Raw genomic sequence first — 20,332 nt, forward strand, 5'->3', positions numbered from 1 at the left:
CTAGGGTCAATGAGGCCTGTGGCGTGGAGGAAACAGTAGGCAGTAGTTGGAGGAGTGAGAAAAGTTAAAAAAAGATGAAGAAAGGTGTGTTTACTAACAATGAGAAATCTTTCAGGGCTTTGAATTTCAAGGGGATGATTTTGGGTTTGGTCCTCTAAGATGTCGTACCCACCAGACAGCTCAGGGGCCTCACACCCTAGTCAACCCCTGAGACGTAGCACTGAGACAATAATGATGATGATCTCATATGAATGGAGAGGTTCTTCATTTATTGGGGCAGCTTGGATAGAAACCTTCCAGACATAGAGGTTTGGTCCCAAATCTGTTTGAAGCCCGCCCTTGCCCCACTGCAGTGCCTAAGCCCTCCATGTTCGGAGGTCTCTGAGCCCCAGGCAAGGGTCTTCAGGAGAGAAGGGAGAGGGCAGCACCACAGGAAACAGAATGGAGGAGGGCTGCCTTCAATCATGATGAGATGTAGTTGGATACCTCAATCAGATTTCTGTCGGGGTCTCGGAAGTAGATGGACATAATAGGCCCTTTTGCCCCTGTTCTGGGCACTGGACCCTCCTCAATGGAGACATCATAAGCCTGAAATGGGAGGAGAAGATGAAAGTCATTTGTCACAGTCCATATGTAAGATCAAAATCTAATCCCTTATAGTGGCCCAAAAGACCGTAGAATACCTTTGTATTTTTCCAATCCCACCTCCTACCATTCTCCCTAGACCCTTGTCAGCTGTGTGGCCTAATGACCCTGTACCTCAGTTGCTCCATTTGTCAAATGGCTTAATAACAGTACCTAGTATCATCCAGTAAGTGGCAGAGCCAGAATGCAAACCAGTCTTTTGCAGACACTTCCCAGGGAAGAAGTCCTGCTTATCTGTACAGAACATACTCGTGACTTCAGTATGTGTTCCGCAAAAGGGGAAATCATTATAAATGTATGGAGACACAAAATTATATAACAAGAAATCAGAAATTTTATTCCCTTTTCAATCCTCTTTCAGTGCTTCTGATGATATCAAGAAGAATATCCTTAATATCTCCTGAACCACCTGCCAAATCCCCCTTTATGATGTCAGGCCCAGAAAACTCAGGGATTGAAAGTGGCTAGAATTTAATGACATTGTTAAGCTTTTATAGCTGTTGGTTTTCCAAGTTATTTTCTCTTTATGGCAAGATATAATGGGTTTTTCATGTACTTCATTGAACATTTCTTTTTATATAAATGTATTTATGCAAAGGAATTTAGGTATAATTTTTTACAGGGATGATAAAAAGTTTCCTTTTTATTTTATTTTTTTAAAGATTATTTGAGAGGCAGAAAGAGATAGAAGGAAAAAGAGGTCTTCTATCCACTGGTTCACTCCCCAAATGGCCACGATGGCTGGAGCTGGGTCAGGCTGAAGCCAGGAACCAGGAACTCCATCCAGATCTCCCTTGTGAGTGGCAGGGGCCCGAATATTTGGGCCATCTTCTGCTGCTTTCCTAGGCACATTAGCAGGAAGCTAGATCACTAACTAAAGCAGCTGGGACTCGAAACTGCACTCTGAAATGGGATGCCAGTGTTTCAAGTGGTGTCTTAATCCACTGTGCCACAGTGCTGATCCCAGGAAAGTTTACCTTCTAAATATGTTTGTTTACATGAAAAAGTTATGTCAAGGAAGATCATGAGTAGATGTTGTATGTAGGCATTGTCTGGATGTGTGTCTGCCACAGCTTTCTCAAAAAGAACAAAGTCCCACTCACCTTGAGGCGCTGGATCATTTCCTCCAAAGGCACCTCTGTGATCAGACATATGTCCAGGGAGCCAGGAATTGGGTGGGCGGCTTTGGGTTCATATTCCTTTCCCATCTCGTGGAGATTAAATTTCTGCTCTCCAAAACACAGTGCTTTCCGATCTCCCTGTTTGGGGGAGAGAAAACAACCTGGAATTAAACTTCTAAGATGAGTGTGACCTAAGTCTTTGCCTACCCCAAAGAAGTTAAAAAGTGAAAGTAGAATAATTTACCAAACAGTCCTTTCCCCAACCCAAATTTCAGTCCCTCAAGGCAACTGGTTTTATTGTATTTATTGGAATTTTCAAAGTATGAAGTTGATTTTTTTTTTTTGACAGGCAGAGTGGATAGTGAGAGAGAGATAGAGAGAAAGTCTTCCTTTTTGCCGTTGGTTCACCCTCCAATGGCCGCTGCGGCCGGCGCATCGTGCTGATCCGAAGCCAGGAGCCAGGCGTTTCCCCCTGGTCTCCCATGCGGGTGCAGGGCCCAAGCACTTGGGCCATCCTCCACTGCCTTCCCGGGCCATAGCAGAGAGCTGGCCTGGAAGAGGGGCAACCGGGATAGAATCCGGCACCCCAGCCGGGACTAGAACCTGGTGTGCTGGCGCCGCAAGGCGGAGGATTAGCCTGTTAAGCCACGGGGCCGGCCTGAAGTTGATTTTATTACAAATTTTAGATACACACATTAGAAAATTGTTTTCCCTGGACCCTTTAAAAAAGTATTAATGTCACCATATTAGGAATACTGGCAGTATAAAAGTCTTAAATTAACTTCAAAGCTAACAAATCAAAGGCACAGTACTAACATATTTAAAAATCATTAGTGTTCACAAGACCTTAGGAGATACTTTACAAATGAAGTGTTAAGAACCTAGATTTAGAACTATCTAGAGGGACTGACCCTGTGGTGCAGCGCCCTGGCCTGAAGCACCGGCATCTCATATGGGCGCCAGTTCGTGTCCCAGCTGCTCCACTTCCGACCCAGCTCTCTGCTATGGCCTGGGAAAGCAGTAGAAGGTGGCCCAAGTCCTTGGGCCCCTGCACCTGCATGGGAGACCTGGAAGAAGCTCCTGGCTCCTGGCTTCAGACTGGCGCAGCTCTGGCCATTGTGGTCAATTGGGGAGTGAACCATCAGATGGAAGACCTCTCTCTCTCTCTCTTTCTCTCGGCCTCTCCTCTCTCTGTAACTCTGACTTTCAAATAAATAAATCTTTAAAAAAATAAAAAAGAACTATCTAGAAATAACATACTCAGGAATTAAGCCCTTGATTAGTACAATCCACCAGTTGCTAAGACTAAGATCTGTTTTTTTTTTTTTTATTTTTGGACAGGCAGAGTGGACAGTGAGAGAGAGAGAGAGAGACAGAGAGAAAGGTCTTCCTTTACCGTTGGTTCACCCTCCAATGGCCGCTGTGGTCAGCGTGCTGCGGCTGGCACACCGCACTGGTCCAAAGCCAGGAGCCACGTGCTTTTCCTGGTCTCCCATGCGGGTGCAGGGCCCAAGGACCTGGGCCATCCTCCACTGCACTCCCTGGCCACAGCAGAGAGCTGGACTGGAAGAGGGGCAACCGGGACAGAATCCGGTGCCCCAACCGGGACTAGAACCCGGTGTGCCGGCACCACAGGCGGAGGATTAGCCTATTGAGCCACGGCGTCGGCCTGAGATCTGTTTTTTACATGAAAACCCAATACTCATGTAATTCTATCATAAAATGTAACTCCCAAATTTAAGAATGAGTAATTGGTGAATATGGGTTCTATATTTGAGTAAAAAGATACAGGAAACCAAAGGAGGTATGGGATGAGACAAAATGTCTTTGTAGCACAGATGATGCTACAGTAAATTATTACTCATGGCTCAAAATTTGGGTCAATCAAGTCTTTTTTTAAAGATTATTTATTTATTTATTTGAAATACAGAGTTAAAGAGAAAGAGAGATCTTCCATCTGCTGGTTCACCTCCCAAATGGCAGCAATGGCTGGAACTGCACTGATCCGAAGCCAGGAGCCAGGAGCTTCTTCTGGGTCTCCCACACGGGTGCAGGGGCCCAAGGACTAGAGCCATTTTCTACTGCTTTCCCAGGCCTCAGCAGAGAGCTGCATCAGAAGTGGAACAGCCGGGACTTGAACCAGCGCCCATATGGGATGCCAGCACTGCAGGCAGTGGCTTTACCCACTACACCACAGCACCAGCCCCTCACTCAAGTCTTTAACTCAAAATTAATCAAAATGATTTGAGAAGTGATAATATGCTATTTTCATATATAAACTGCTAATTTCCAGTATTTGTCAAAAGGAGCTGGTGTTGTACTGTAGCAGGTAAAGCCACCACCTGCAATGCCAGCATCCCATATGGGCACTGGTTTGTGTCCTGGCTGCTCCACTTCCACTCCCGCTCCCTACTAATGACCTGGGAAAAGCAGCAGAAGGTGACCTAAGTGTTTGGGCCCCTGCCACCCATGTGAGAGAGCCAGATGAAGCTTCTGGCTTTGGCCCAGCCCAGTGCCAGCCATTGCAGCCATCTGGGGAGTGAAGCAGAAGATGGAAGACCTTTCTCTCTGTCTCTGCCTATCAAATAAATATTTTTTTAAAAAGGAGACAACTGTTGCTCTCACAATCTAATACCCACTTTCTTTCTTTTTTCTTTTCTTTTTTTTTTTTTTTTTTGGACAGGCAGAGTGGATAGTGCGAGAGAGAGACAGAGAGAAAGGTCTTCCTTTTGCCGTTGGTTCACCCTCCAATGGCCGCCGCGACTGGCGCGCTGCGGCCGGCACACCGTGCTGATCCCAAGGCAGGAGCCAGGTACTTATCCTGGTCTCCCATGCGGGTGCAGGGCCCAAGCACTTGGGCCATCCTCCACTGCCTTCCCGGGCCACAGCAGAGAGCTGGCCTAGAAGAGGGGCAAGCGCGACAGAATCCAGCGCCCCGACCGGGACTAGAACCCCGGGGTGCCGGCGCCGGAAGGCGGAGGATTAGCCTGTTGAGCCATGGCACCGGCCTTAATACCCACTTTTTAATGGTGTATGTAAATAGTAACAAATTCTGAACATTAAGTTATAGAAATTAATTACAAGAGTGCAAAAAGTACCTGGAGAAAAATAATCTACCTAACAGTTACAAATAATAGGAAGCACTTTACAAAGTTTCATTACTATGAAGATGATTTCCTGTTTGTTAAAACTGCACAATAAAGAAACTTTATTTACTGCAGGAAATAAACTGTAAGTAACACTACGTTTTTAGGCATAAATAAATATGTCAGGTTCCAGGATGGCCAGGTTCATACATAAATACTTTAGAAACACAAAAGTTCGGGGCCGGCACTGTGGCGCAGCAGGTTAACACCCTGGCCTAAAGCGCCGGCATCTCATATGGGCACCAGTTCTAGTCCTGGCTGCTCCTCTTCCGATCCTGCTCTCTGCTATGGCCTGGGAAAGCAGTAGAAGATGGCCCAAGTCCTTGGGCCCTTGCACCCGCGTGGGAGACCTGGAAGAAGCTCCTGGCTCCTGACTTCGGATTGATGCAGTTCCTGCCATTGTGGCCAATTGGGGAGTGAACCTCTGCCTCTCCTCTCTCTGTGTAACTCTGACTTCCAAATAAATAAATAAATCTTAAAAAAAAAACACAAAAGTTCACATTAATGGAAAAATCCCAGTTTTTCACATAACCATTCTTTACTTAAGTGTTCAATATTTCTTCTTTCAAATACCTTGGTTCAGCTAACCAACGACTGGCTTATTCTCTCTCTCTTTTTAAAGATTTATTTATTTATTTGAAAGTCAGAGTTACACAGAGAGAGAAGGAGAGGCAGAGAGAGAGAGAGAGAATGTCTTCCATCCACTGGTTCACTCCCCACTTGGCCACAACGGCCGGGGCTGCGCCAATCTGAAACCAGGAGCCAGGAGCTTCTTCCAGGTCTCCCACAAGGGTGCAGGGGTCCAAGGACTTGGACCATCTACTGCTTTCCTAGGCCATATCAGAGAGCTGGATTGGAAGTAGAGCAGCTGGGACTCGAACCGGCGTCCATATGGGATACCAGCACTGCAGGCGACTGCTTTACCCACTACACCACAATGCCGACCCTGGCTTATTCTTTTTTTAAAGATTTAGGGGCCAGCACTGTGGCATAGTGGGCTAAGCCCCCACCTGAAGCATCGGTATCCCATATGGGCCCCAGTTCATATCCCGGCTGCTTCTCTTCCAATCCAGCTCCCTACTAATGACCTGGGGAAAGCAGAAGAAGGTGGCCAAAGTGCTTGAGCTCCTGCACCCACATGGGGGACCCAGAAAGAAGCTTCTGGCTCCTGGATCCTGGCTTGGGATCAGCCCAGCTCTGGCTGTTGCAGCCATCTGGGGAGTGAACCAGTGGTTGGAAGACTTTTCTCTCTGTTTCTCCCTCTCTCTGTCTATAACTCTGCCTCTCAAATAAATAAATAAATCCGAAGCCAGGAGCCAGGAGGACAGGGGCCCAAGCACTTGAGCCTTCCTTTGCTGCTTTCCCAAGTGAATTAGCAGGGAGCTGGATTGGAAGTAGGGCAGCCAGGATTAGAACCAGTGCCCATATGGGATGCTGGTGCTGCAGGCAATGACTCTACCTGCTATGCCATGACTCTGGCCCTAAGTAGCTTATTCTTACTTCTGGCATATATCATCAGGCTTACACCAACAGGACTGGAGACAATAAAGTACAGAGGATATGAAACTCTTCTGTCACCATGTTGATATTTATAACTGTACACAATGAAGTGAGGTGGTTGCTCAGGTAGTTCATCTTAAAGTCCATCTGGGGAAATACCCTCAAGTTCCTCATCCACTACCACCAGGCATTTATCCATGTCAAACTTTACTATAATGGCAGCATTATTTGTTTATTTGCGAAGATGAAACTTTCTGGACTTTTCCACTAAATCTTCAGCAACATCACCAAAGACTCACTCATTTTCCTTCTGGCCTCCAGCAGCCCATTTGCTTTCTCTAGTTCCCTTTAAGTGAGGCAACTGATTGTGTGTGTGTGTGTGTGTCTGTGTGTTGTGTATTTATTCCTTCTCTATGTTATTATTTCCATATCCCAAATTGTATGTTTATAACCACACATGGCAGAGAAAACAATTTACCTACCCAATATACATTTCCCTTTTCTCTTATAAACACAACTCATGTTTCAATGAGGCCCAGCTTGAAAAACCTCCATTTCCCAGCGTTCCCTGCTAGAAGGCCATGTAATGAGGGCCTTGCCAGATGAACTACACAAGGAGATGGAAGTAGAGGGTGTGGGAGGAGCTTATGGGAACTTCCTGCCTCACTGAGCCGGGCTTTCTGTCCATTGCAGCTACTCCTCCTCCGGCTTCCTTCTCCCCAGCCACTGCCCAAGTCCTACCACCTACTTCTGCTTGTTCAATAAAAGAAAGAGAAAACTCAGTCTTACTCAACCCACTGGTAGCTTAGCTCTCTCCTATGAGCCTCCAAACACAATCCCTCACTGCTGCATTACTATTTCTTGATTTAGAAACGTTAGATATTCTTTGTCCTCTTTCTGCCATGATAAATGACAATTTAGCTCATCCATGTTACTCTTCCTCCTAACAGCATCCTATCATCATTTTTGGTTCTGCTTTTGGCATTTATAATTTTTAAAGAACCCTCTTGCATGTTTATTTTTTGATAAATTCACTAAACTATAGATGGTGTCTGATTGACCTTGCTTTCCCCCACCCTCTCCTGTACTTCTCAACATCGGCCATTTCTTTTATAATTTTTCTGTTTCATTTAGGTTACCATGATGGACACTACATCCTCTCTCATGGGAAAATTACTTTATTTCACTTTAATACTTACCTGGTTGCAAGTTATTTTCTCACAATTTTAAAAATATTTTGTTTCATTGTCTTCCTGGAATCTGGTGTTGCTGATAACAAGTCTGATGATAATCAATTTTTCATTATTTTCTAAAAATATTATTTGCAAGGCAAAGTGACAAACAAAAAAGACTGCTCCTATGCACTGGTTCACTTCCCAGATGCCAGCGATGCTGGGACCAGGCTAAGACTGAAGCCGGGAGGCCAGAACTAAATCCATGTATTTCATAAGGGTAGCAGAGACCCAACCACTTGAGCCACCATCATTGTCTCCCAGAGTGTGCATTAGCAGGAAGCTGGAACCAGGAGCTGGAGCCAGGTATGTAAAGCCAGGTATTCCAATGTGGGACATGAAAGACTTAACTGCTAGCCAAATACCTACTCTTGTTTTTCATTCTTTTGTTGGTGATACATCCACCTTCCACTCCTGCATCTTTTGGGTTTTTATTATTTTTAAGATTGATTGGCATATTTTGAAAGGCAGAGTGGCAGATCTTCCATACTCTCTCTCTCCCCAAATGGCCCCAACAGCCAGGCCAAAATCGGGAGCCCAGAACCCAATCCAGGTCTCTCATGAGGTCGCAGGGATCCAAGTATTGGATCATCATTTGCTGCGTCCCGGCCACATTAACAGGGAGCTAGATCAGAAGAAGAACAGCTGAGACTCAAATCAGCACTCTGATATGGGATACCAGCATTGCAACTGGTGGTTTAATCCATTGTTCCACAATGCTAGTACCTTAGGTTTAAAAAGAAATTATGGGGCTGCAGCTAACTAGGCTAATCCTCTGCCTGCGGCGCCGGCACTCCGGGTTCTAGACCCGGATGGGGCGCCGGTTCTGTCCCCGTTGATCCTCTTCCAGTCTAGCTCTCTGCTGTGGCCCAGGAAGGCAGTGGAGGATGGCCCAAGTGCTTGGGCCCTGCACCTGCATGGGAGACCAGGAGGAAACGCCTGGCTCCTGGCTTCGGATCTGTGCAGTACGCCGGACGTAGTGGCCATTTGGGAGGTGAACCAACGGAAGGAAGACCTTTCTCTCTGTCTCTCTCTCTCTCACTGTCTAACTCTGCCTGTCAAAAAAAATTATGGGGCAGGGGGAGCTGTGATGCTGTGGCATAGCAGGTAATGTCACTACCTGCAGCACTGGCATCCTATATGGGCACCGGTTTGAATCCTAGCTGCTCTGCTTCCAATCCAGCTCTCTGCTAATGCACCTGGAAAAGCAACAGAAGACAGCCCAAATACTTTGGCCCTTGCACCCACTTGGGAAACCTGGAAGAAGCTCTTGGCTCCTAACTTTGGCCTGGCTCAGCTCCGGTTATTGTGGCCATTTGGGGAGTGAACCAGCAGTTGGAAGATTCTCTCTCTCTCTCTCTCTCTCTCTCTCTCTCTCTCTCTTTCCCTTCCCCACCCCTATAACTCTGCCTTTCAAATAAATATTTAAAAAATTATGGTACCAACACTACAGTGTAGTGGGTTAAATCACCACCTGTAAGGCTAGCATACCATATGGGTGCAAGTTCGAATCCTGGCTGTTCCGCTTCAGATCCAGCTCCCTGTTAATGTGCCTGAGAAAGTAGTGGAAGACGGCCCAAATGCTTGGGCCCCTGCCATACATGTGGAAGACCCGGATAAAGCTCCTAGCTCCTGGCTTTGGCCTGGCCCAGCCCAGCCACTGTGGCCATTTGGGGAATGAACCAGCAGATGGAAGATTCTCTCTCTCTCTCTCTCTCTCTCTAACTCTCCTTTTCAAATAAATAAATGTATTTTAAAAATTATTTATTTATTTGAAAGGCAGAGTGACAAAAGGAGGGAAAAACAGAGAGAACGTCCCTCTGCTGACTCACTCCCCAAATGCCTACCACAGTCAGAGTTGGGCCAGGCTGAAGCTAGCAGCCCGAAACCAGGAACCCCATCCTGGTCTCAAACATGGGTGGAAGAGACCCAAATATTTGGGCTATTTCTCACTGCTTTCCCAGGTACTTTGGAAGGCATCTGGATCAGAAGTGAAGTAACCAGGAATTAAACTGGCACTCCAGTGTGGGATACCAGCTTCACAAGCGGTGGCTTAACCCGTTGTACTACCATGCCAGCCCAGGCGTTTAGGAGCAGCTAGGACTTGACTCTAGATGTTCTGTAATTTCACTCCAGTGTGTCCAAGTACAGGGAGTTGAGGCATAGCGTGCCTCATAATATCATCATTGGCCCATGCAAGGCAGTCTCTTAAATTATTTATGCATTTCTTTTTCTCTCCATTCCCATGCTGACTTTAGGCAAACATTATAATGTATTTAGTGTACATCCTTTGGTTTTCATAAGTTATTGTAAAATATATTATTCTATTATGTCTGTATTATAAATGTCTATATTATAGTGGTACTGTGTTCTATGTCTGTATTACAAGTGGTGCCATGTAGGGGTGGGTGTTTGGCACAGTGGTTAAGACATTGCTTGGCTGTAGCTGGCATTGTGATGTAGTCAGTAAATCTACCCCTGCAAATCTAGCATCCCATTTGGATGCTGGTTTGAGTCCCAGCTGCTCCACTTCCAATCCAGCTTCCTGTTAATATGCCTGGGAAAGCAACAGAAGATGGCCCAAGTCCTTGGGGCCCTGCACCCACATGGGAGACCAGGAAGAAGCTCTGGCTTTGGATCGGCTCAGCTCCAGCTGGCCATTGCAGCCATTTGAGGAGTGAACCAGCAGATGGAAGATCTCTCTCTCTCTCTCTCTCTCTCTCTCTCCCTGACTTTCAAATAAATAAAATTAAGGGGAAAAAAGGCCACTGCTTGGGATGATCTGGGATGATACTTCCAATTCCAGCTTCCTGCTGATGCACATTCTGGGGGACAGCAGTGATGGCTCAAGTGCTTGTGTCACTGCCACCAGTGTGGTAGATCCTGATTGAGTCTTGGATCCTGCCGTTGGTCTGGTCTAGCCATGGCTGTTGTAGGCTTTGGGAGTGAACCAGTGAATGGAAAATCTCTGTCTCTCTCTCTCTCTGCCTTGCAAATAAATTTTTTAAAAAAATTTTAATGGTATCATGCTGTAGACCTGATTCTATTTCTTAACTTTTCACTAAATCAGCATTATCATCTTTTATTAGCATTTTTTTTGACAGGCAGAGTGGACAGTGAGAGAGACAGAGAGAAAGGTCTTCCTTTGCCATTGGTTCACCCTCCAATGGCCGCCACGGTAGGCGCGCTGCGGCCGGCGCACCACGCTGATCCGATGGCAGGAGCCAGGTGCTTCTCCTGGTCTCCCATGGGGTGCAGGGCCCAAGCGCTTGGGCCATCCTCCACTGCACTCCCTGGCCACAGCAGAGAGCTGGCCTGGAAGAGGGGCAACCGGGACAGAATCTGGCGCCCTGACCGGGATTAGAACCCGATGTGCTGGCGCTGCAAGGTGGAGGATTAGCCTATTGAGCCACGGTGCCAGCCTTTTATTAGCATTTTTAAGATTTATTTTTTATTTATTTGATAGTGACACAGAGGGGACAGAGAAAGATCTTCCATTAGCTGGTTTACTCCCCAAATGCCCACAGCAGCTGGGGATGTACTAGGCCAGAACCAGATTCCTTGAACCCCATCTGGGTCTCCCATATGGGTGGGAGGTACTCATGAACTTCGGCCATCTTCTGCTGTCTTCCCAGGCACATTACCAGGGAGCTGGATCAGGACTGGAACAGCTGGGAATCCAACCCTGGCTCTGATAGGCATTGCTGAAGTTGTAAGCTGCGGCTTAACTTCCTGTGATACAATGGACAGCACCCTCTCCATTTTTAATTAATTAATTATTTCTGCTTTTTAAAAATTTACTTATTTACTTGAAAGAGTGACAGAGAGAGAGAGAGAGAGAGAGAGATCTTCCATCTGATGGTTCACTGCCCACATGACCACAACCACCAGGGCTGAACCAGGCTGAAGCCAGGACCCCTGAACACCACCTGAGTCTCCCACATGGGTGGCAGGGGCCCAAGTACTTGGGCCATCTTCCATTGCCTTCCCAGGTGCGTTAACAGGAGCTGGATCAGAAATGGAGCAGCTAGGACTTGAGCCAGTGCCCTTATGGGGTGCTGGCCTTGCAAGTAGTGGCTTAGCCTGCTGTGCTACAACACCATCCCCTAGTATGTTTTAAAGTTAAGGTTTTTTTAAAAAAAATTTATTTATTTATTTGAAAGGCAGAATTACAGAGAAGCAAAGGCAGAAAGAGAGAGAGATCTTCCATCCGCTGGTTCACTGCCCAAGTGGCCACAAAGGCCAGAGCCAATCTGAAGTCAGGAGTTAGTAGCCTCCTCTGGGTTTCCCACACTGGGTGCAGGGGCCCAAGGACTTGGGCCATCTTCTACTGCTTTCTCAGGCTGGATAGGAAGTAGAGCAGCCTGGACTTGAACTGACACCCATATGGGATGCCAGCACTGCAGGCGGCAGCTTTACGCCACAGCACCAGCCCCTAAAGTTAAGCTTTAACATGATAGGAGCAGCGGTGGATATTGCAGAATTTGGGGGACTGTGCTTGCAGATGGGAGATCTCTGTCACTTTTCATCTCTCTTGCTCACTCTCTGCCTGAATTTAAAATGAATAAAATTTTGTTTAAAAAGAAAGCTGTGAGATGGGCATTTAAGTGCAACAGGTAAGATATTTCTTTGGATGCCTATATCCCACATTGCAATGCCTGGGTTCAAGTACAGGCTCCATTCTCAATTCCAGCTTGCTGCCAATACATACTGTGGGAGGGCATCAGGTAATGGCTCAAATACTTGGGTCCCTGCCTCCCACGTGGGACACCTGGATTCAGCTCCTGGCTCTGGGCTTCAGCCAGGCCCAGCACTATGATAAATTGGGGCAGGGAAACAGAAGATGGGAGATATCTGTCTGTCTCCCTCTGTCTCTCTGCCTTTTATTTATTGTTATTAATGATGCATTTCATTTGTTTGAAGGGTAGAGTGAAAGAGAGAGGACCAGAATAAGAAAAAGATTTTCCATTGGCTGGTTCATCCTCCCAAATGGCCATAATCTGGGGCCAGGTTAAAGCCAGAAGCCCAGAACTCCATTTTCATCTCCCATGTGGGTAGCAAGGGGTTTCAAGCACTTGGGCCATCTTCCACTGCCTTCCCAGGTATGCGAACAAGGAGCAGATCAGAACCAGAGCAGCCAGAATACAAACCAGCATTCTGATGTGGGATGCCAGGGGCACAGGCCACAGCTTAACCACTGTACCACAGCACAGGCCCCTCAAGACCAGTCCTCTGACATCTAGTCTGATGTGGCATAATATTCATTTTCTGCATAGTGTTCCAGGTTAGTTTTTATCTTTTTATCATGTTTGCTATTCCATAGGACCTTTCAAATTAAAGTGTGTGTGTGTTTTATTACTTTTTTTTTAGAAATGTTTTGCTCGACAGCAACATTGAGAAGAAAGCACAGAGATTTTCCATATACTTCTTGTCCCCACCATCAATCCATCAATATCCCTCACCACAGAGGTACATTTGTGACAAACCAAGAACCTCCCCTGAAACAGCATTATCCCCCAGAGTCCCCGATTTACATTAGGATTCACTCTCGTTGTCCATTCTATGGGTTTGGACAAATGTGTAATGATCTGGATCTACCATTACTGTGTCCTTCATAGTAGCTTCACTGCCCTAAAAGTCCCCTCTGCTCTATTCATCCCACCTCTCCCCCAGCCCCTGGCTACGACTTTTTACAGGCTCCATCATTTTGCCATTTTCCAAATGTCATATAGTGGGAATCACACTGCACATAGACTTTTCCAGTTGGCTTCTTTGACTTAGCAATAAACATCTGATTTTCCTCCATATCTTTTTTTGTGGCTTGACACTTTCTTTTTATCACTAAATAATATCCCATTGTCTAGATGTTTCACAATTTGTTTAACCATTCACCTATCGAAGGACAACTTGGTAAGACATATTTTTGTGTATGTGTTCTTTGCATTGGAAATTGTTCCAAATTCTCAAGGGTAGTATTCAATCTCTGGAGACCTTTCGCTGGATCTCTCCTGATACTTTTTTTCACTCCTGTTCCAAACTGGACTGATTGTTCTATAGGTACCCAGGATTTGCGGATCTACTTCCAAGTCCTGACTTTCATACAAGTTTCTTCCTTATTCCCAGCTTAATTCCTCATGTTGATATACTGCTCCCTTAAGTAATTTTCAAAGCAAGTGGGCATATTTTCTGAGGCTTTTTATGCCATAAGAATGCCTTATGCTACACTCACCTCTGATTCATAGTTTGGTTGGAAATAGAATTCTAGGTTGAAAAATTTCCCTCAGAATCTTAAAGGTCTCTTTCTATTGTCTTTTGGTATCTGGTGTGACTCTTGAGAAATCTGATATTTTATTTGCATATTTCTTTTTCCTTTGTACATGAACTAGCTTGTCATCTCTCTGAAAGCTCTTGGGATCTACTTTCTTGGCTTGATGTGTTAACATTTTGTAAGGACATGTGTGAGTGTTCATGTGATAGCTACTCAACACTTTCCACATAAAGACTACAGAGTTCTCTGGCATAATTTCTGTAATAATTTTCCTCCCCTCATTTTTCTCCCTTCTCCCTCTAGAAGTTCCACTATTCAGAGTTTGGAATCGCCTCCTTTTTTTTTTTTAATCTTTAGTCTACCTGCAGTTTGGCACTTGAGGAAGCAGTTACCTTGAACGTCACGACCTCCATGCCCAGAATCTTGGAATAAAATGTGGTGGTATCTCGGATGCTCTTTACTGTCATCACAATGTGGTCGAGTCTGTGGATAAGACTTGGGGAAGAGGTTTGACTGCTGTTGCTCCATGACTAAAAAAAAACATATATATATCAAAAAGTCAAAAGAGACCACATTGCCACCGACTGCCTTCCCTCACCTCCCCAGTTTTTGTACTTCTTCCTCTCCCCGATTTTTTAAAAAATATTTATTTATTTGAAAGGCAGAGTGACAAAGAGAAAAGGAGAGGCAGATCTTCCATCCTGTGGTTCACTCTCAAATGGCTGGGCCAGGCCAAAGCCTGGTGCCAGGAACTTCATTGTGGTTTCCAAATGGGTGGCACACACCCAAGCAAGAACTTGAGCCATCTTCTGTAGCCTTTCCAGGAACATTAGCGGAGAGCCAGATTGGAAGTTGAGCAGACAGGACTCACATTGGCTCTTCGATATGGGATGCCGCTGTTACCGGTGGCAGCTTAACCTGCTGTGCCCCAATGCCCGCCCCTCCCCCATTTCGAGGAGAAAATCCTTGAGAAAAAGTCAGTGGAGTCTTATTGCCTGTCTATGGATTGACAAGAGTCCATGGGTCTGCCATGCACATTCTCTGCTGTTTTCTTATTCTCTCTCCTTCCAGGTAGATAGTGGTAAAGATTAGGGGAGTGGAGACTAAGACCACACTCTGTCTTGTTGTTCCTTAACTGGAATTCATCTCTTTTCCAAGAAATGACAGACACAGTGGAAGTCCAACTCCATGAGTACCAGCACTCTATTGGTCAATTTTCCGCAGCCTCCTTTCCCATTCTGCAGCTGTGATCACAAAGGGCAGGACAGGAAGTAGAAGTTTCTGGATGGGTGTGCTTACAAATCTACTTTCCGCCTTTCATACTTGACATTAGATTTATCTCTTGACCTGAATTCTTTAGTAATTTGTATATTTATATTATCTCTGCTGCAGGATGATAACATGCCTGCGATACCATGCAGGTATCTATACCTATATGGTATAGATACTATATATAGCCACTATAGGTTGTAGAGCATAATGTTTAAAAGAATAGCCTCTAGAGCCAGACTGACATTTAAGTAGTTTCTCTGTGTCTTGATTTCTCCTTCTGTAAAATAGGCATGGTTTTATGAGGGTACTTCAAAATGTTCACAGAAAGTAGAATTAAAAGGTAAATTCACTTTGGTGCATACATAACTTTTTCTTTTTCTTTTCTTTCTTTCTTTTTTTTTTTTTTTTTGACAGGCAGAGTGGACAGTGAGAGAGAGAGAGAGAGAGAAAAGGTCTTCCTTTTTTTCTGTTGCTTCACCCCCCCAATGGCCGCTCCGAAGCCAGGAGCCAGGTGCTTCTCCTGGTCTCCCATGCGGGTGCAGGGCCCAAGCACTTGGGCCATCCTCCACTGCCTTCCCGGGCCACAGCAGAGAGCTGGACAGGAAGCGGAGCGACCAGGACAGACTCCGGCACCCCGACCGGGACTAGAACCTGGTGTGCCGGTGCCGCAGGTGGAGGATTAGCCTATTGAGCCATGGTGCCAGCCCATAACTTTTTCATAATATGTATTTTCCACGCATCTTTTGAAAACCTCTTGTATAGGCCAGTGCCGCGGCTCAATAGGCTAATCCTCCACCTGCGGTGCCAGCACACCAGGTTCTAGTCCCGGTTGGGGTGCCGGATTCTGTCCCGGTTGCCCCTCTTCCAGGTCAGCTCTCTGCTGTGGCCCAGGAGTGCAGTGGAGGATGGCCCAAGTGCTTGGGCCCTGCACCCCATGGAGACCAGGAGAAGCACCTGGCTCTTGGCTTTGGATCAGCGCAGTGCGCCAGCTGCAGCACGCCAGCCGCGGCGGCCATTGGAGGGTGAACCAATGGCAAAGGAAGACCTTTCTCTCTCTCTCTCTCTCTCTCTCTCACTGTCCACTCTGCCTGTCAAAAATAAATAAATAAATAAATAAATAAATAAATAAATAAAAAGAAAACCTCTTGTATACATAACTTACAGGAATGTTGTGAAGATTTTTTTTAGATTTGTTTTTTTAAGGTCCTAGGACAATGTCTGACACATATCAAGTATTATAAAAAGGCTATGGTTATTGATGATGATGATGTTGTAGTCACCTTGTTAAAATCCAAACCCTTTACCGCAGCCCCCAGTCTCTGTAAACTCATCCATTGCTCTTGAACGCCAAGCTACATTCTCCTTTAACCTGTTCCTCATAAGGGCTATCCTTGTACCTTTAGCCAAAGGGACTTTGTACAGGCTAAAAATAATACCTGTCTCCCAGGTTAGTATGTAAGCTTCCCAAAAGCACGACTTACTCTGTTTGCTACCCCACTGCTTCCCAAACAACTAATTCAATAATATTTGTTGAATGGATTAATGCCTACTATGAGAACAGCTTCGATGTGTGGCACAAAGTCTGACTGCTGTTCTATTCTATTTGATTCGATTCAATTCGATTGGACGCCATTCCATTCTATTGACTCTATGCTACTTTTTTCTTTTCTATTCCACCGTGTTTAATTCCATTCAAACCAGCATTCTTTAAACAATTGACTTCACCAAGCCCTAGCTAAAAAATACTGTGTGTTTCTATTTTCATGAGTGGAAAAGGCATTAGCAAAATTGCTGAGTTCTGCTGTCCTCATGGATACAGAGGAACCACATAGACACAGGAGCAGTAGAGTGAGAAAATGACCAGCACTTGGGCCCCATGAAAAACAAAGTCATATGTTAAAAAAAAAAAAAAGGAAACTTATTAACCTTTCAACATCCGTAGAATCTGTGATAGCACCCTCTTTTCATTTCTGAAATCAGTACTTTATATTTTTCTCTTTCTCCAGAGAAAGCAGAAATCACTAATTAATATACTCAAAGAACCAACTTTGGTGTTGTTAGATTTTCCGATTGTATGTTTGCTTTCTATTTCACCCATTTCTGCTGTTCTCTTGATAATCACCTTCCTTCTGCTTTCTTAGGGTTCAATTTGCTGTTCCCTTTGCAGCTTCTTGATATGGGATCTCAGGTCATTGATTTTAAATTTTTCTGCTGTGTGCATTTCGAGCCATCATTTTACCCTGAGCACTGCTTCAGCTGCATACTCCCAGTTTTGATAATCTACTCCACTTATTCCTGCCATAGTCAATGCCCTATGAGTTCGAGATCACTCCCTAGATCCTGCCTTCTCTTCCAGCCTCAGAGCAAATTCAAGGATGGGCAGGGGGCCGGTGCTGTGGCCTAGTGGGCTGAGCCTCCAACTGTGGCGCTGGCATCCCATATGACTGCTAGTTCAAGTCTCGGCTGCTCCACTTCTGATCCAGCTCTCTGCTGTGGCCTGGGAAAGCAATGAAAGATGGCCCAAGTCCTTGGACCCCTGCACCCACATGGGAGACCTGGAAGAAGCTTCTCGCTCCTGGCTTTGGATCGGTCCAGGTCCAGCTGTTGCAGCCACTTGGGAAGTGAACCAGTGGATTGGGGACCTTTCTCTCTGTCTCTCCCTCTCTCTGTGTGTAGCTCTGCTTCTCAAATAAATGAATAAAATCTTTAAAAAAAAGAAAAAGGATGAACAGGAATGGCTCTTTTAGGGAACAGGAAGAAATCAGTGAGACTTTGAATCCCAGAGTGAGTGAAGGATGAATGAGAGCGGAAGGCAGGGACCAAATCATGTAGGGGCTTGGAGGTGAGGCTAAGGAGCCTACTTTATAAAAATATGATCAAGATATAGTAGTGGGGCTGGCGCTGTGACTTAACACAGTAAGGACGCCACCTGCACTCCTGGCACACCATATGAGCGCTGGTTCAAGTCCTGGCTGCTCCACTTCCAATCCAGCTCTCTGCTAATGGCATGAGAAAGCGATGGAAGATGGCCCAAGTCCTTGGGCCCCTGCATCTGCATGGGAGACTGAGAAGAAGCTCCTGGCTCCTGGCTTCGGATCTGCTCAGCTCCAGACATTGCAGCCATTTGGGGAATGAACCAGCGGATGGAAGACTTCTCTCTCCCTCTCTGCCTCTGCCTCTCTGAAACTCTGCTTTTCAAATAAATAAATAAATATTAAAAACTATTTTAAAAAACACAGTAATTACATGAGGCTTCCTGTGTGCTAAGCCCTGTTTTGAGCACTATCCAAAATGGACTCTATTTTATTGCTCACAACGGCCCTTTAAATAGGCGCTGAGGGTGCCTGCCCTGCTTCAGCTTTCCGCAGTAGGGAAGGATTGTATCTTCCTACGGAGTGTTCTTTAAGGCCTCTTCAGGCTGCCATGGGCTCCAAAATTCTTCTTGCAAACCTCAAGGTCAGCACCATGTTTGCCGGCCCCCTCCACAGCCCTAATCATGGCAGACTCAGGGACGCGCTCCAGGATCTACCTGCAGCTCGCTCCACCTGTTGCTGGGACCGGGCTCCCCTGGAACCACCCGGAAGGAACAGCCAGCCCTGAGCCCACGTCCCTGCCGTTGTGCCACGGGGCCCTCCTTGGGGCCGCTGGAGCCGGGCCTTTCTGTGTGCCTCTGCTGCCCTCTGCTTGTCTTTGAAAGAGGAAGAGAGCGAGGAGAGGAGAAAATGGAGGGCTGTGCACCAGGGGAGCCCACAGAGGAGGGAAACATTACCAGACCCAGGTTGGTGGATCCCTGACCTTGCTTTCAGCACCCAGCCCCATCCCGGGGAGGGGGGCACCCCGTTTACCTGTTTCTCCAAAGTCCTGCCCGACATCCTGACTGGTAGCCTGAAGGGCAGACGCAGCATAGCAGTGTGTGTGTGTGTGGGGGGGTGTTCTCACCCTGGGGCTTCCAGACAACTTTCTGGCTCAGCTCCGGGGAGATCAAGGGCCAGGTATAAAGGCAGGGTGGGGGTGGTGACATGGACTGATGGACAGAGGGTGTGGTGGAGGTAGGCGGCATAAGTACAAGGACTCTGTGAACTCTGATAAAAAAAAAACTCTGATAGAAAACCCAGGGGGTGATGTGTTTGAATTCTTTGGGGGCTTGTGACGTGGGCTCTTTCCTGTTCCATCCCACCCCCGCCCTTTGCTGCTAAAAGTCAGAGAACATTCATTAGCCCCATTACTCTACGCTGCTAGTATGCTGAGCTCTTGTAGGTTACCTGTCTGGTCCACATTCCTAGATGCAGCCTAGTTCCTCCCCTTCATAAATGCTTTGCGCTGTGGATGTTGTTTATAATCATTTAATGACTATAAATGATTTCCATTTAAAGAGAGTTACATTATGTGATTACAGGTTTGTATAAAAAGTTTGAACAACAAACCAGTACATTGATTATGCAGGTAATCCCCTGGCCCCAAAATGACCACCAGGATGAGTTTCTGGTGTTTCCTTCCAGATGCTCTTACACACACACAGAGTCACCATAACCAATACTTACTTGCTTTACCTGCTCGAGACATGTACTATAGAAGGCACCATCCATCCACCCTCCGTCCACAGGCTGCTCGCATTCTCTGTCCCATCCAGCAGTGGTCTATGACACGACATGTGGCACAGCAGATTTAGCCACCACTTGGGACGCTCACATCCCATGTTGGAGTGCCTGGTTCAAGTCCCGGCTGCTCTAGGCTTCTGATCCCACTTCTATTGTGGAATAGGTGGAAGCTGAAGGCAGGGTCTGTGATATGCACTATGCATGTCTGCGGTGCTGGCACCTGCTATCTACCAGGTAAGCAAAACAGATTTGCTGAATTCACTCACCCCACGTTTTAGTAGCTAGTTCATTTCACTCTGTAACAGTCACTGGCTGTAGATGGACATTCACAAGGTCTCCCTAGCCGTTTGCGCCCACCAGCCTTCTGCACAGCGAGCGGTAGAAGTGGAATTCTGGATGCGTTAGGGGTCTCCAGAGAAACAAAACCAAAAGAGAAATAGAAACCATATGTGATTTATTATAAGAAATTAGCTCGCATGATTATGAGGACTGAGAAGTTTCACAACCTGCCACCAGGAAGTTGTAGGTGCAGGAGAGCTGGTGGCATAGC

At 46.2% G+C, this 20,332-nt stretch overlaps 1 protein-coding gene and 1 pseudogene across 1 annotated transcript; both read right to left on the reverse strand.

Annotated features, from left to right (window-relative positions):
- Nucleotides 1-271: 271 nt before the first annotated feature.
- On the reverse strand, nucleotides 272-19,140 carry GLOD5 (glyoxalase domain containing 5). Its single transcript, XM_062184219.1, has 4 exons — nucleotides 19,030-19,140; nucleotides 14,305-14,442; nucleotides 1,749-1,904; nucleotides 272-588 (listed from the first exon to the last, which is right to left on the reverse strand). The coding sequence occupies exons 1-4, from the start codon at nucleotides 19,087-19,089 to the stop codon at nucleotides 463-465; spliced, it is 480 nt and encodes a 159-aa protein (XP_062040203.1). The 5' UTR covers nucleotides 19,090-19,140; the 3' UTR covers nucleotides 272-462.
- On the reverse strand, nucleotides 5,414-6,934 carry LOC133753642 (glia maturation factor beta-like; annotated as a pseudogene).
- Nucleotides 19,141-20,332: the final 1,192 nt, after the last annotated feature.

Source organism: Lepus europaeus, chromosome X, assembly GCF_033115175.1.
Source record: "Lepus europaeus isolate LE1 chromosome X, mLepTim1.pri, whole genome shotgun sequence".
Taxonomy (NCBI): Eukaryota; Metazoa; Chordata; class Mammalia; order Lagomorpha; family Leporidae; genus Lepus; species Lepus europaeus.

Coding starts and splice junctions, on each gene's coding strand:
- GLOD5 (XM_062184219.1), bottom strand. CDS start 19,089: ATGCTGCGTCTGCCCTTCAGGCTACCAGTCAGGATGTCGGGCAGGACT. Junction 1,905..14,304: donor TGGAGGTCGTGACGTTCAAG/GTAACTGCTTCC, acceptor TCCCCCAAACAG/GGAGATCGGAAAGCACTGTG. Junction 589..1,748: donor AAATGATCCAGCGCCTCAAG/GTGAGTGGGACT, acceptor CTCCCATTTCAG/GCTTATGATGTCTCCATTGA.